At 38.8% G+C, this 16,871-nt stretch overlaps 1 protein-coding gene across 3 annotated transcripts in view; it reads right to left on the minus strand.

Annotated features, from left to right (window-relative positions):
- klhl13 (kelch-like family member 13) overlaps nt 1-14,234 on the minus strand; it is a 42,581-nt gene extending 28,347 nt beyond the window's left edge. The window contains exons 1-2 of one of the 3 annotated variants that reach the window (XM_040032904.1): nt 14,109-14,234; nt 12,616-12,688 (exon numbers count right to left, since the gene is read on the minus strand). In XM_040032904.1, coding sequence (XP_039888838.1) covers nt 12,616-12,668 — 53 coding nt within the window. In that variant the 5' untranslated portion in view covers nt 12,669-12,688; nt 14,109-14,234. Of the gene's footprint in view, nt 1-5,779; nt 12,588-12,615; nt 12,689-14,108 lie in introns of those variants that run through there. The other 2 variants (XM_040032905.1, XM_040032903.1) reach the window with 2 other exon arrangements.
- Between the last annotated feature and the right edge of the window lie 2,637 nt (nt 14,235-16,871).

A 16,871-nucleotide genomic window follows, 5' to 3' on the forward strand; every position in this document is an offset into this window, starting at 1 on the left:
TTGGTCAAGAGTTACCCTAGAAAAGGAAGAGATCACTCAGTTCTTTTCAGATACCTGTGTCTAGATGTGTCAGGCAAATTGCATTTGCTCTGTTGATTCAGATGAAAATTGGCACTTCCCTAATTAAAAGGAAGCCTTCTGAATCAATATTCACAATGCACTGGTCACACAGTCAACAGTTATCCTTTTAATTGCTGGCAATCACAAATGGAATCCTTATTTAAAATAGTATGTAATTAACCTGTTGGTTTTAATTAAAAACAGAAAAACTAATGAATGCAAAGGAAAATATTAAGCTTTGGGCCCGCTGATATTTTAAGTGCATGGTTGGGGCTCTCTCTGTCTAGGACAAACTATCCATGATCTCCAGATAATTGCCCGAATCGCAGCTAATAATCAGTCTCCATATGCTTTAATGAGCCTGCAATTACACCTTATAATCAAAGAGCACTTTGAGGTCAAGGTTCCATGAATACAACTGAAACTGAACTTTAACTGAATTTCAGGAAAAAAAGAAAAATAAGAAAAAAGTTTCAGCCTACACCGCAAATCGCTAAGTCAAGAAAGCTTCCCACGGTGTTTGCTCATAGGTGGAACAATCTGTCAGCATGTAACAAATGTTAAATCAACCCGAAGGACGTTGTTAGAGGTAACATGACCCAGCAAGGCCTGCTGTATGTAAGTCAAAAGAACAACTACAGTGCTCTACCCGGGGCACTAACTTGCCCTGGGTAGAGCAGTAATTAAGCAGAGGCATAACTTTGCATACAAAGGGGTTTAATCTTTCAATATCCAGAAAGGGACGCATGATTAATTGTAGATCCTGCCACAATTGTATAGGTCAGCAATGTTTATTTCTATTTTTAATTCCCCTGACTGTCCCAATGTGGTATCGCCTCTCTTCCATTAAACCAATTATATTCTTTCAATGTGAAAACTATCCAAGTAGAACAGAATGTACTTGGGAGGGAGTTTTTTCTGGGAGTGAATGGAGAAAACTTGCAGCTCTTATGGAAAAAGAAAAGAAACAAAGGTGCAAATATAGTGATAAAGAGTAAGGTAGCTCTGACTGACCCTCTGACAAGAGTCAAGAATCTGATTTTTCTTTCGGGAATCTATTGTTGGCTCTGCTGGATTTGCTTTCCAATCCAGTCCTTAAACCTGAAATAACACTTTCTTTTTTGCCCAAATGTTCTCTCTGGGCTCGACAGCTGTTCTGATTTTTCTAGTCGTCCTCCCCAGTCTTTAAGGCAACTGTACTATTCTTCATTTTACAAGTCACTGTTTTAGTTTTGGGATTATAAAAAGATGTTCCTCTCTCGCTGCACTGTGTTCTGACAGACAGTAGCACTGTGAGTCTGATGTTATCCACCTAATAAGGGAGTTCAATTTGGTTACTGCAATGCATTTTTTTTTTTTTATTCTTGCCAGATTAGATACCTACTTAGAGGTGAACTGTTTGGTGAAAGTACACCCAACTTCATCTTATCTTTGAGTAGGTGTGTGCATGTATGCGTGTGTGCATGTGTGTGTGTTAGATGAGCGCAGATATGACAGTTTCACCTGACTGAACTCAGTTGATGCTCTGCCAGCCAGACTGCCTGTGCCTCTCCTCTGGCCTTTCAATGAAAATAAATGATCCCTGGGTGGCTGTTTCTTTTTCTACAAAATGGCCACAAGTCAGCGGGAACTTAATGTCCGCTCCAAAGGGAAGGGAAATTAAAAGCTCAGAGACAATTTTCTAAAGTTCTTAATTTATCCACCAGCACAGCAGACGTTAAGCATCTTTATGTGTGCAGGTAGATGCATACAGATGAATATCAAAGCCGTGATCCAAGGCTGGCCTTGTTTAAAAGTAGCGGCAGATGTTGATGCCGTGATGACGGGGTTCAATACTATAAGCTTTTTCAAGCAAACTATTAGCAAGCTATTCGATTTGTGCAGGAAGCTGGGAGTGCGCCGTAGGATTGCTTGACATGAAGGGAGGCACACCAGTGCTTTTTTAAAAGAATTATCAACTTCTAAAATATTAAATGTGCTCCTCGGCAAAAATAACTTGGCACACTTTGTGACAAATAAACAGAGCAATAATTAACCGCCTCTTGAGCGAGTCTCTTGTCTTGTTGTTCAGATTCCCATTGCCAATGTCTTGGACAGGAGTTAGCTAAGGAAGTCTTTGTTCTGTTCTGCAGCCTTGCCGAGCTTTAAGTTGCGGTACTTTTTTTTTTTTTTTTTTTTTTTATAAAGCCGTCACCAGCAGCAGACCAAAATTGTTTAAACTGCAGGACAACAAACTCTCAAGCAGCAGCTGAATGATATCAAGAACTGCCAAACTGTGACCTGCCAGCCTGCTGGTAGGGAAAAAAGGCAAAAAATACAAAAGCTCTGGTTAGCAATGACTAAACTTTCAAAATAAGAGCAAGGGAATTGCCTGCTGCAAAGATTATCGCAGAAGACGCGGTTTAGAGGGGGTAGACAGAACATGAGCCAAGCCAGTATATTAATGATTTCTCACTGATCTCCAAATTTAGCTGCACTTTTAAAGAGGTTTTCAGCATTAGCTAAAAACAGCACTTTCAACTTTTCTGCTGTCACAGAAGTTAAACTCAGTCAGACCTGACTGAGTCCAATTAACACATAAATCACAGTGTGATATATCCGGTGAAACTCTTGAGAATACCGCCACTCTTGATTTATGCATTTTTAACCATAAAAAATGCCTGCGATCAGAGGGAGCTGAAATTCAAAGTCAAAGCAAATGAAAATCTACATCTCTTATTTAGTTTGTCAGCTGTCAAATCAAACATGTGATTATTTTCAGAATATTTGAATATAGATAAAATTTTGATTAAAAAAAACCCCAGAACTAAACAAAACAAAGACTGACAGGAAAAAAAACCCCTCAAGGTTGGACAAAATTCACAAAAATGGTGATAACTAAAGGGCTATTTACCTCAGAGACTGCAAAATTCATTTCATAGCAGTGGCACTGGGGATTTCAGCAGCAGCAGAAGGCTTTTAGAGCCACACGAGACATGTGAAGCATCTTGATTTGCAAAAATCTGTTAAACAGATTCTCGGGGCTTTCATTTTATGTAAAGCTGTTCAATCTGTATGGAATCTAATGCGGTCACACCACTTACACTGCTACAGCCGCAATACAATTTAAAAAAATATACATAGAAAAATCATCTTGTCTATAAAAAAAACCCTTTTAATGAACAGACATCGCGTTCTGTGAGTGCTGGATTTTTTAAAATGGTTCATTTCTGTCATGGAAAAAAGCAACAGCGATCACTTACAGACTCTTTGAGGGTAAATATTAAGAAGCAATTTGTTTTCCAGACTTTCCAGCATTTTCCCTTAATTGCATTATACTGACAAAGAGTGACGGGAATGTGGGGACAGGGAGAAAGGGTAATGACGTGTTAAAGGTCCCTGACAGGAATCAAACAGGTGTTGGTGCAGTTAAGGCTGCTGGCTCACCGTGATGCCTCTGAGAGGAGATTACAAAAGACAGCAGTCACATATATTAAGTGCTTACTACTGAATCACCGTAAGATGAGGGATGACATTCATTTCAAGGACTTTTTGTGGAGGAAAGATAAACCCAGTGCTTTTTCTTCACTGAGCTCGAAATTAGTCCACACACCATGCTGCCAGTGAACCTTAACTATTCTTTTCTGGCATGAAATCTGCACCACAGGCAGTTCACTAGTCCATATATAGATTAGGGAGGTTTCAAAAGAGGTGAGCACATTGTGCAAATACATCTCGTTTCTTTATACATGATGAGCACTGTATACTCTAAAAGCTCACTCTCCTGTATCCACCCTGCTCGGGATACATATACAGAGATGACTCTTGCAGCAGATGGAATTAGAAATGTCTCTGGAGTCAAACAGAGGGAGGGCCTATAAAGAGTGACTTCTCCCTGCCCATAGTGTAACCTATAATTGGGGGCCCAATATCAGCGCGCCTAAAAACACAGCTTACTATTTACACTTTTTTAAAATAGACGTGTTGTGGTGGGGCAGGGCCACACTTGGCAAGATGAGGTGGATTCTCAAGGCCTGAATATGCTTCACTTGTCAGCGTGTCCACATTATCTCCCATGAACAGAACCCAAACGATGTCTGCAGCCACTTAAGTACACTTGATGTGCTTTTCCTCCAAACGGCATGCTGACGTGCTGGTGAGAAGATCCTCCTCTCGAATTTGCACAATGTCAAGCCTTGAAAATAATGTGAATAGTTAAGCTTCAATGCTTACAATCTCTGACAAGGTCTTGATTAATGCTATGGCAAAAAGGCGTTACCGGCATTCGACCAGAATGCAGAAAAGTCACTTTTAACGCACTGACACAGCAGGTTTTCCTTTTTCCAACAGTGACGCACAAATTCAGCATATCTGCAGACTGAATTTTTTTTTTTTTTTTTTTTTAAATGCTCATTCACTTTTCTCTGTTAATAACTTTTTCCACTTAATTAACTTTAACTTCTTATTTACAATTAACCATTTACAGCCAATTTACGACAACTGCTTTTATGGGGTCTGTGTCGCAGTTTCAAAGAAATTAAATTAACAAGAAGGTCAGTAGTTTGAGCTACAGGCTGTCAGGAAACGAGGAAGCGCCTTTTCCTCTCGGTTGCTACAATCACTGAGATGCCCTTGAACAAGGCCTTTAACACCCAACTGCTCTGCTGGAGATGCTCAATTGCCAATAACTGTGACTGCCGGGCAGGATGCTTAACCTAAACTAGCCTGATGAAATCTAGATTAAATCTATAATTAACAAGTCAATAGTGTCATTAGTGAACTTTTATACATACACGATCTCACAATTTAGTCCTCTCCAGGATTCAGGACATACTATCCAGTTTAGGTTTATGCTACACAATAAAATTGTATTTCGTACATTTGCTTGTTCATAGCTGTGTTTTGAGTATGAACAGTTCTACTGAGGATATTTAAAGGGGAGCCTGACATAAGAGAAGTAAAAGCATGGCTTTCTCTTACTGTGCTGCACTAATACAAAAATACATATTTGAGTAAAACCATCAAAAATAATCTCCTAAGCTTATAAAGATACATGATTACTGGGAACTGCATGAATCCAATTTTGCAGAAATCCCTCTAAGTAAGCCCAGTTAGCCTCTGAAATTCCCTTTAGGCTTTTCAGTTAGCCAAGGTTGTCTTGAAAACTGTCACTTCCAAAATTGTTCTTACCATCTGTAAACCAACCCCGTTACCGTTCAGAAAGTCAAACAAGACACTTACAGGTAGAAAAAAAAAATGTAAAGAGAGATGATGGCAGGGACTGTGTGAACCACTCCAGATCTACCCTTCCCCCTTCCTCCTTCCTGAACAGTAGCAGATGACAATAGCTTCTAAACCAGGGCACGCCAGACATCCTGACAAAGGCAGGCTCCTCCCAAGCTGCTGAGTCCCCGGTTCCCAAATAAACACAGCCACAGGGAGAGGGCAAGAGTCGGGGATGTGGAGCATGCTGTGTCCAGACAAGCAGCAAAATGAGTCCTTTTGCCCGAGAGCAAGGCACTCTCCCAGCAAACCATAAAATTCATCTTGGACAAGGGAAATCTCTTGACACACTACAAGGCTTAATCGCATAATTAGGGCTGCAACAAAAACAACGGTGTCACACTCATTTAAAAAAAATAACATAAAATAAAATATTAGAAACTGAGAAGCAAATAACTGCATCTCCATATGCGCTGCTGCAATTGTATATCTTGAATGCTATTCAGCTCTTACTCACATGTAAGCAGGCGAAAGGGGTGAGGACCTGGATGTCTTAAGAACTGGCACTGGGAATTTCCAGCTGACAGGAGAACCGCTTTTCCATTTCAACGGCATGTTGTTGTCACCAGAATGGTGCTACAGCAATACCAACAGCAAAGACCATTTCCATGAAAAGGTTTCCAATGCAGTCTTCCATCCCACTCTGCCCACACCATTTAAGGGGGAGGGAGAGCAGCAGCGGCACCAGCAGCTACAGAAATACACTGGTAAAGGCAGTGCGGGCTACAGTCGGGGTTGTGACTTTAGCGGCAGCACTGAGAAGCCAATAGATTGCATCCACCACGACTACTTGCCCTGCTGCATTCACAGTTGTCTCGTGGTAGGAGGGGGAAGAAGCCCTGCCTTCTCATCACCCTTTCAGGGTAGTGAATAGCCCAGTAGCTAAGCAACAGTGCCACCTTGTTAGATGAGCTGTGATTACAGCTCTTGGCTTTCGGTGCAAATACAAGGATGGTAGATTAAGAAAAATATATATACAAGTCAATTTAAAAAAAACAAACAAAAAAAACAACCAAAGGATCCAGTCTCAAGAGATGGGCATGTCACTGATTAAACTATATAGTTCTATATACTAGGTACTGGACATGGGCCACTATATTCATATTCCCATTGCCTTTTAAAGTTAACAGTACAGAAAGAGCGCAAATTGATCAAAATTTTAACTACACTACCTGAACTGTTCCACTTTACCAGACCTAAGCATGTAGGGATTTGGAGTCAACTGCAAGTTGATGTTCTCTTCCTCTTAAATTATCCCCCACACAAAACTGATTGGAAGGCGATTGGTGGTGCAGTTGGATAATGACCTAAAACCATGGAAGCAACCCAAGAGCTTATTAAGGCAAAGGAGTGGAATGCTCTTAAATGGACAAGCCAATCACCTAACTTCAAACCAACTAAGCCCACCTTTCCCTTACTGAAAGAAATAAAACGGAAGGCACAAACAAGACCCACAAACAAGCAGGTACTGGTGCTAGATGCAGTGAAGGCAGGGCAATGCATTCCACAGGAAGAAACATCATTTGGTAAGATGCTCTGACTCAAGACTTCAGACAGTCATTAACTGCAAAGGATTTGCTGTAAGGAGTCCCAGTAGGCTTTGCTTTAGGTCACAATACCTTTGAGATACAATGCAACACCTTTTACAATCCATCTGATTAATAGATCAGATGAGTGAACACATCGACAGCTGAGATTTACACTGATGTTATAGAATATTACGTTACGGACTACAGCCAGCTTTTTAGCTATAGCATAATTTTCTACCTCTGCAATTAACTAGAGGAGCCTAAAAACTGCTGCTCAGGCTGTACGAGTCAGACTGTGGTCACGGGAAGACAGAGTTGTCACTGTGATTGTGGCTGTGGCCATGGCTGTGCTTTGGACACGGGCATGATTAAAAGGCTTTGACACATTGGTTTCTGCTGCGAACTGAAATGGCTGTGCATACTGCAGGTTCTGAACTCTTGTGCTGCGTGGGTAAGTCATTTGTCTTACCTACGCTTTCTTGGCTGGGAGGTCATAGAAACAGTGCAGAGTAGTTACAGCACAGCGAGACATATCCTTAGCGCCACAGATTGGCTGATAAATGCAACCACAGTTTATGCTATGCCCGCTTCCATAGTCAGAAAGGGCAGATCCATCTAAAGGCTATGCACAGTTATACATATGCAACCGGGCTGCCCTTGAAAGTTAACACTTCATTTAATGAAGCATTTAATGAACATATCTAATTTGATTAACATTCCCCAACTCAAATCAATTATTTATCTACCTGACAACAAGGGCTGTGAAAACTAGGAAAACTGACCAAAAGTCACTCTTATTTGGAAAACACACACAAATATTTTAAATAGCTGCACACATTATATGTGCACATTATGTCCACAAGTGGTAAAACAATAGAACTAACCTGAACAGGTACATGTACTTCAACATAAACATGCCATTTACAAGCCCTACATTACCACATATTACAAAATATATATATATATAAATAAATAATAATTTGCTTCTATTATAAAGAATGGACATTCGACACCCTTTGCGAGGTCTGCTGTGGCAAAACATGGAAGATTAATCGTTTGCTCAACATGCAAATGGGAAATAATCTAACCAGCAGGGGGCTTAGGTCCACGAAGCTCTGATCATCATCCTGTTCTCTATTCAGTATCTAGCCAGTTAAGGCTCCACGATTTGATGTCTGCTGACAAAAATCTATTTTACCAAACAGGAGTCAGAATGTAAATCATTATCTGGAGCCAAGATGGGGTTTCATCTTTCTACCATTATTATCATACGACTGTTTTAGAAATTATTCCAGGCGTAAGCTTATCCCCTACGGAGCCTGAGCAATCTGAAAATTTTGTATTTAACAGCTGCTGTTCAGACAAAACAAAACAAAACAAAAAAAAACAGCCCTCAAGGTTTTTCATGTATTTTTTTATCGTACTGTTATTGCCTGTCTTAGTTTTTTGTTTTTTTTTTTAAATGGTACACATAATAACAAACTAAAAGATTTTTTGGGGGGGAAAGTAGTTTTAAAAAGTTGAAAAAAAGACATAAAATGACTTAACACCTGCTCACACTCAGCTGTTCAGCTGATATTTTTGGCCACTTCAGCTACATTCACCTGCTCCCTAATTCAAAAGGGTCACCACAGCAGGTAGCTTTCTGACACAACCCCAAAGGGATACACATCTGCCCCTGGGATTTAACTGGATATGTTTTACTTGGTAGGTGAATTTGTAAACCACTCCACCATGGAGCCACATTTACTTGGCCACTTATGTTCCCTGCTTGTGGCAAACTAACAGTGAAAATGTACACCTGTATTTTCATCTACACTATAGTTACTGGGTAACCGCACACCCTTGTCTCCCCCTGGAAATGTAACTACATGACTGTGATTGACCTCATCAGTATAATCCTTTCTTCTTATTTCTTCCAACTCCTGTTTCTGCCATGATTTTTTTTTTTTTTTTTTGAATAGACTAGATCAACTTAAACAGAAACTTGATTGCAAACCAGTGTTTTGGAGGCAAAGCTGCAGTACAACAGAGACACAACAGCACAAGCATAAATTTTGGCAACGTCACCAGCCCTGTGCGTGGACTACAAAATAGGCTCTCCACAGATTCGACTCGCACAAGTCATAATTAGTCTTAAATCCTTCACCACTCTCTGTGTATCTGAGGTCTGAGTGAGACGTCCACCTAAGATGCTACCTTTGCCATATATGAATATGGAGAATTCAAAACACTTAGAAGAATCACAAAATGTAATGCTAACTTTTTATTTGCCAGAGACTGCGAAAAGCACCGAGAGCCAACCAGAGGCCAATTCCAAAACAGTGTTTTTGTGGGTTAATTAAACTGCAAATCGGTTATATCAGATAGACTTCTTGGATCATTGCAAAAAATATATATATATATTAAAACGTAATACGTCTATGTATGTAATATCTACTTCTTTAAAAATACAACAGTAGCAGCATTTCAAAATAAATCTTTCTTCTCTGTGTTATTTTTGTCTAACCTCAACTCACCATCAGACTGCTGCAGTTTCAAGTGACCAAGAGTGCACAGTCCCGCTATTACAGGAAAGGCTTCATGTGAAGTGTTCAAGCATAAATTCTTTCTGGTGGCTGATTTTGTGACAAAGTCCCTCTCAGAAAAGATGAATATTTGTCCACTTAATCTGTTCTTGTGTCAAATTTCAGCTACGCTGCATGTGTGTGCAAGCACCCCCATCTGTAGTGGATATTCCTGCATATGACATACAAACCCAGCACTAGCCAAACAATAACATCTTTAAATAGTCTTCTCTCCTCTTGCATTCTGAAATACATATAACGGTCATGACCCTTTTCCCCCTCTCTTCTTCTTCTCTTCAACTGGCGGTGCCATCTGTATTACAACCCCCATCATCACACCTTACGCTGTAACTGGCAGAATGACCTTGCGTCTTAACCAAGGGCAGCAGTCATCGTGCCGCTTCTGTCAAAGCCTGAAGGCTCAGTGCTACACCCATTATTCACAGTCCTATTCTATCACTCTCCTCCAACAACTGCAAACCCCCACATAATAGAGCTGTTCATGTCAAATGGCAGCAATACAATAATTCCACACCAGTGTAAAGATTTTATTTTACATGAATGAACTGTGAACAGCAAGGTTTCTATGCTAAATACAATTTGATTATTATCCAAAAGCAATTAGCCATAGGAGAAGTGAAGTCATGGTGTTTTTAAGCTTCTTTCATTTATTAAACAGGCTTTTCTAAATGTGTTACTGATAGTTTATGCTGTGGAGAGACAGTCAGCACTCCGCCTTAACTTTACACTCACAACTGTGTTCTCCAACTGCCCATCCATTTGGTGGTGTGTCTCATCCACCTCCACACAGTCTCAGTTCTGTTTTCGAGCGCCTTTTACAGACCATAGCTGTCCAAAGGGAGTTTAACCTACTCAAATTTAACTCAATTTTAATCAAAGAAGTCACGGTTGAGAAACTGGCTGTCTGAACTGGCAGGATTAAAAAAAATAAACAACCTCAAATAAATATGAGGAATTAAATTAATCTAATTCCAGCTAAAAGTAACACCAAGGCTGCAGCCAAAGCCAAGGAGGAAGGCTGGGAAAAAATGTCTGCTGTGTAAATTAATAGGCTTATCAGCATCACCGCCCCATTATTAAAGCAAAGCATATCTGATTAGAACTATAATTATGTGTTCCATTTAAATTTTGTGTTGCTTAGATGCAATCTTATGGCATGTACGACTACTTCACCCTTTTCTTTCAGGTGCGACCCTGCCAATGTTAAACAGTCTTGAAAGCAATTAAAGATCAAATATAAGCATGCTTACAAATCTTTCACAATCTCAGCAAGTATTCAAAGCTTCTTCAGTGCTAAACGAAGGCCTTAGGAACAATAAAATACATCTGAAATTGTTTGCTACAGGCTAGAATAAAAATAACGAGGCAAAGGAAAATGTTCCCTCTCCAGAGAATCAATATTGTTATTGATGTTTTGGAAAGACAAAGGGTCTTCTCTATTAAAAAGACTAGATGCTCTCTCTAGATGCTATCTACACATCAAACTATTTTTTGTTAAAAGTGGTTGACCAGTTAATCAGGCCTTTAAATGCAAACATCTCTTATCTGGAAAATAAGCAGCTCTGAAGCTTTTTAGAGATACAACTGAAATTACCATGACTCAGTTGGCTCACTTAAACTTTGTTTTTGTAGCATGCATTATTCAGGAAGATAAAATTACTCCCTATTTTACCTGGATAAGTTACTTTTATCAATAGTGAAATGCTGGTGCTAAGACACCAAAGATGATCAATTTTCAAGTTCAATAAAAGTGGTCACTACCTTAATAATACTTGGGTTGTATTATTGTAGGGTCTTTAACTTGCAATATAAAGCGCCTGATGTTATGATTTGGCGCTATATAAAAAGATTTCATTGACTTCAACTGAAATTGAGTTGAATTGAATCAGATCAGGCAGAGCATCCAGCCTAAAATGTGTGCCAAATCAAACATGTGGTGAGGTGAACCCTCGGGAAATAAGGGACCAGCTGAAAGTACCTTCTTCTTCTATACCTGCTATGAAATTGTTGTCTTCTATCAGTGATCTCAACAGAAACGTGCACATCTTAATTCTATTAGTACCACATCAAAGAGCTGTAGCAGTTATGAAACCGAGAGTGAAACCACAACACAAATACCAACAGTTTTGGTGCACAGTTTGACTTCCTTATCTCTTCATCTATCGCTTTTGCTTAAAATGAAAGTTATAAGCTACAAAGGCAAAAGACGAACAGTTGTAAATCTACAAAAAGCTCAGACTTCTTATATAAATCTCTTTAACACCTATCCATTCAAATCAGTAGGTATTGTGCCGTCTTAATCCAACAACAGTGGAAGAAGCTAAAATGAGGACAAAAGACTAATTCTGTCATCTCTGCATGCATGAGTGTCACTATTGATTTTAAAATAGTTATGCCCGTCTCTAACTTTAAGTCCCACCAGGAACCGAAAACAGAGGGCACCATGCACCACAGTTATACCCAGTGTTGGTCCATATTAGGTCACATCAAGTTGAGTCAAATGACTCAGCTTGATGAGTCATTTGACTCAACTTGATGGGGGTAAAAAACAAAAACAAAAAACAAAGACAAAACAAAACAAAGAAACTGCTTGTTTTCAATTATTACCAAGTCCAGTTATAAATGCCATTAAAATCCAATTTGAGTATATATAGAAAAGTATGAAATAACTATGAGTATGTGAAAATACTGTTTGTTTAGTGAGAAATAAGCCACTATTACACACAGGCTACTCAGGCAAGATGTAAAAGGTAAAGTACTGGAGAACAAAATAATATATTAGAGTCACTGGAGAGGCTCAGAGGTTTTAGCAGTATTTTTCAGTCCTGGCCTATGTATACTAATGCATTAATACTTTAATTCCTTAACATGTAATAAATACTACTTAATTAACACCAGGTAGAAGCCATTCCTATCCAGAATTTACACCAAGCATTACCTACAGTTTAAAAATGGCCCACCATCAATTCTCTATTGGAAGATGCTTTTTTAAAAAACGACTAATTTTGGCTGGTTACATTTAATATTATTCTAAGAGAAGGAAAAGAAAATCTTAAACATTGCTTACACCGTATGTTAAACATTCCTTAATTTTTGGTAAGTTTTGTGAGCAAAATATGAAATTCATAGGCATATTAATAAAAACAAAAATGCAAGATGAGGCCGCATTACCATACCTATCGTGCAGTCCGACGGGCATCGTCTCCCCTCTGTGTATAGGGTGCTCCATACCCTCGCCAAAAACCACACCTCAAAAGCAAAATATTTGTGTTAAAACCCTTCTCCAAGAAGCACACATTCAATTGAACTCCAGAAAATGCCATAATACTTTTTTTAATTAGGTGATTTCTAATTCAGCACTTTTAGGACAGTTTTGACAGTATTAACAGCATGTTTAAACTGAACTTACGTTATCATGTTTTAAAGTTTGCACACTTTAACGAGCCAGTTTAAGAAAGCTTCTCCAGCAAGGCATTGATCTTTTCTTAATCCACTTTACCCCATGTCAGCTGACACAAACATTCAGTTACATGGCAATGCACCATCTGAACGCTTATTCTCCTCAACTGAGATGTACCACACACACACACACACACACAAATCCCTCATATAGTTTCACCTTAGACGATATTAAACTTACATTAACATCTTAAATAATTGGTAGTAACAAAGTGCGAGTGCATGCATGTTACTTTGTAGCTGAAAGCTGAAATAGATTGACAGACGGGTGAATGGGTGTTTCTTTGACCCCATCCGCTGCTAAAATGTTACAGTTACATCACAACTTGTTGCTTTACACTGAACTAGGCTAATTAATGCTAAATATAGCTCCAGTCTATGTTACTTGAGAGAACAATCTTCGTGCTCGTTTAAAATACAGCAGCATCACCTTTAAAATAAGAAAAGATGAGCAAACTGTCATCGCGATTGTTTCAAAAGCTTAGCTCAAAAGTTTTTGATATTTGAGAAGTTTTCCTAACACTTTGATTCCCTCTGTTTAAGAATTAATTTAGTGACAGGGTTTAATTTGGGACGAACGTTTGTCACCACAAAGTGCCGAGCTGTCGGAGAGAAGTGTGGAGAAGGTGAGGTTAGTCCTTTTAAAGCTCAAGGTTTGATATCGTGATGTATGGGAGAGAAACTAAAACTGACTTTGTTCCTAGCAAAGGCTTCAGGCTCCTATCTTTAAACACGTCTGTCTCCATTAGCCGGACTGCGACAGCTGTTCAGACTTAACAGACAAGGCAACCAAATGGGAGCTTTGCTCATTTTCTGGCCATGTTTGACTCCATACTGTCGGTACACCTCCGGTGGGAACAGGCTAATGCTAACTAGCTAGGCTAACCCTATCGTTAACATTTGCTAGCTTAAAATAACATCAAATCACGACAGTCGACTTTGTGGTTGTCGCGTAAGTTTCTCTTAAGCAATCTTCCCATAGCGACATTAGCTTAACCAGTGACGGCGCAAAGGACTGTGGTCCTAATATAAGTTAGTTGGTTTAGTTATTAGTTGGTCTGGTTGGTTGGTTGATCTACCACCACCAACAGATGCCTATGGCTAACTGACAACCCGGTATATGTTGAGCTTAATATACTACGTATAACATATTCATTAATGTAGGCAGCTTAACTATACTCTGCAAAGTTTTAAAAAGCATATTCCATACCTTCCACAACGATATAGCGTTACCTTGCGTCCTTGTTTTCCTTCCAAGCCCTCAAATCCACTTATACCCCTGAAGCCTCCTTCCTAGTTTTATCCAATGCAGTTGTAGCTTACTAGGAAAGCCGGAGTATCCACACTTTCCATTGGCGGAAGAGTATGGCAATCTTCTCTCATTGGCTTAAAACTTCCGTTACTAAATAATGGTTTTAAGACAGCTTTTTTTATTTGAAGCACCTGGACACTGAAATGCCTGGATAATACTTTGTGAGGTGAACCATAGCCTTCCATTTAAAAACATTCGTGAGCTATATTCATAATGAAAAGTATCACATGTTGGAAATTAGTGAGACAGGGACGCACATAAAGTATGATAATTAGGTTGGTTATTTATTTATTTATTTAGTTTACAAAAGCAGAAGTCTGAATTTGGAGTTTGAATATTGTGGTAAATCAAGTGGAAATTTCAAGATGAGCTAATGTGAGAGGCTAATGTTGTTGAAATATGGAAGTGATTTGTTTTTTCACAGGTACAGCAGAGATCGGTGTTCCTGCTGCCCAATGACATTCCAGCTCAAACAGCAAAAATTAAAAGGACTCTGACAAATAAATAAGACAACACATACCTCATTTATCCCAAAGGTCAGGAATTTCTTTTTTTACACCATGTAAAGTTAACTAGAAAAAAACAAATAAATATGTTAAATAAAATTAAATAAAATATAACAACAATACATAAAAAATATTTTTAATTAGTTTTTACTATTGAAAAAATTAAAAGATGGATCAATTCTGCAATGAAAATGACCAAATAGACAAACAATAGCCACATTTGTTCACAGTATGTAAATCATTTTAAAAGACATAAATGTATTTTTGAATGACAGGCTACCTGTAAAATATGTTTGGTTTTTTTGTACTTTTTTAAAGTACAAAAGTACTTTTTTAAAGTACAAAAAATCTTTGAGTCTTTGATGAGTCTTGTGACTTTGTCTTGTGACTCAGAGATCCTCTTCTGCATGCCTTGGTTGTAATGGGTGGTTATTTGAGTTAACAGCTACAGTCTACAATGACAAAATGTGTAAAAAATAATGTATGCATTCATTAAAATGCACTCAGATTCTCCAATAATCACCTTTCTGCAACCTCCACCTTTTCATACTCTTGAATAATCCATTAGATTGTAGTCTTATTATCAATCAGCTGATGCATTGATCTGGAACAAAGAGCGCTTTGATTGCAAATGAAAACACTTCAGTCTGTGGTGATGTTTCCGTACCTTATTCACTGTGCCTGTCGCAGCATGTGAGAAAGAATGAGCGGGGCATAGAGCGGCTAACATATGAGCGTGTAACTTAAATGAGTTTTTCAATGGATTTACTAAGCACTACAATTTAATTACACTTTCTAGTATACTTAACAATACCCCTGCACTAATTACTGATCAGTAACCGTGTATAGTGTGGGGGAAATGATTGTTTGAGCAATGCTGAGTATGATCAAAAGAGCACCATTCCTACATTCAAGCACAGAGGTGAAAACATTATGCTTTTGGTTATTTTTCTGCTAAAGGTACAGGACGACTTCACCACATTGAGGGACCAATGAGCAGGACCATGTACAATAAAATCTTGGACAATACCCTTGTTTGCTCACCCAGAACACTAAAGATGGGTCAAGGATGACTTTTCCAGCATGGCAGTAGCCAAAACCAAGGCAACAAAGAAGCACATTAAGATTATGGAGTAGCTTAGCCACTCTCCAAACTCAGTCCTATAGAAAATTGGTGGAGGGAGCTGAACCTTTGAGTTTCCAAGTTGCAGCCAAGAAACCTAAAAAAGTTTCTGTAAAGAGGAGCGGGCAGAAATCCCTCCTCAGATGTGCACAAACCTGGTGACCAACTACAAAAAAACTTCTTACCACCATGCTTGCTAACAAGGGTTTCTCCAGCAAGTACTAAATCATGTTTTGATTGGGGCTCAAATACTTACTTCACTGAATGATATGCAAATCATCTTATAATTTTTATGTAATGTTTTCTTTCTGGGTTCTTGATTAAAATCCTCCTCTATCCTTTCTCTCTCATTTAAAATAAAACTGCCATCAAATTTGGAGACTGTTCATTTCTTTGTAAGTGAAGATCAAAATAATTATTTCCATCACTGTATCCTGGTCACATTTATTTAGCCGTTTTTCTGGTGACCTTACATATAATAATGTTATTCTAACTAATAATTAAGATATAATTATTATGTCTGTGTGTCTGCTTAAAACAACCAAATGTCAGCAAGGCTCTAAACTGCTCATTAGTGGAAAAGTCACATGCAGTTTGCATACAAACCAAATCTGCCATGATGCAACTATATACATGCTGCAGAGAGCTAACTCCCATCTAAAAAAAAATGGCTGCATGCAGAGGATCACTTCCTTTGATTTCTCAAATTAAAATGATCCAGCTCTTCTCTCTGCTGAGAGAAAAGCGATAAGAAATGTCAGTAAACATGTATACCATCTCATGGGTTACTGACAGAGATTAGTCAGTGCTATGTCTGATTTGGTGATGTGCAGCACAGAAGCTCCACAGACTTTCAATGCATGCGACCTACAGAAATACTCTGACAGTTCTGCAGTGGCAGTGAATTTATTAGTGATAGGCAGGAAGAGTACAGAGCACCAGTGGATGATTGTGTAGCGTGTTCTGTGAAGAAACGGCAAAATGATGAGATTTTCTGTCAATTAGGCGTTGCAAGCCCAGTGTACTTGCCTG

The sequence above is a fragment of the Simochromis diagramma genome, unplaced genomic scaffold (genome assembly GCF_900408965.1).
Source record: "Simochromis diagramma unplaced genomic scaffold, fSimDia1.1 OVJJ01000216.1, whole genome shotgun sequence".
Taxonomy (NCBI): domain Eukaryota; kingdom Metazoa; phylum Chordata; class Actinopteri; order Cichliformes; family Cichlidae; genus Simochromis; species Simochromis diagramma.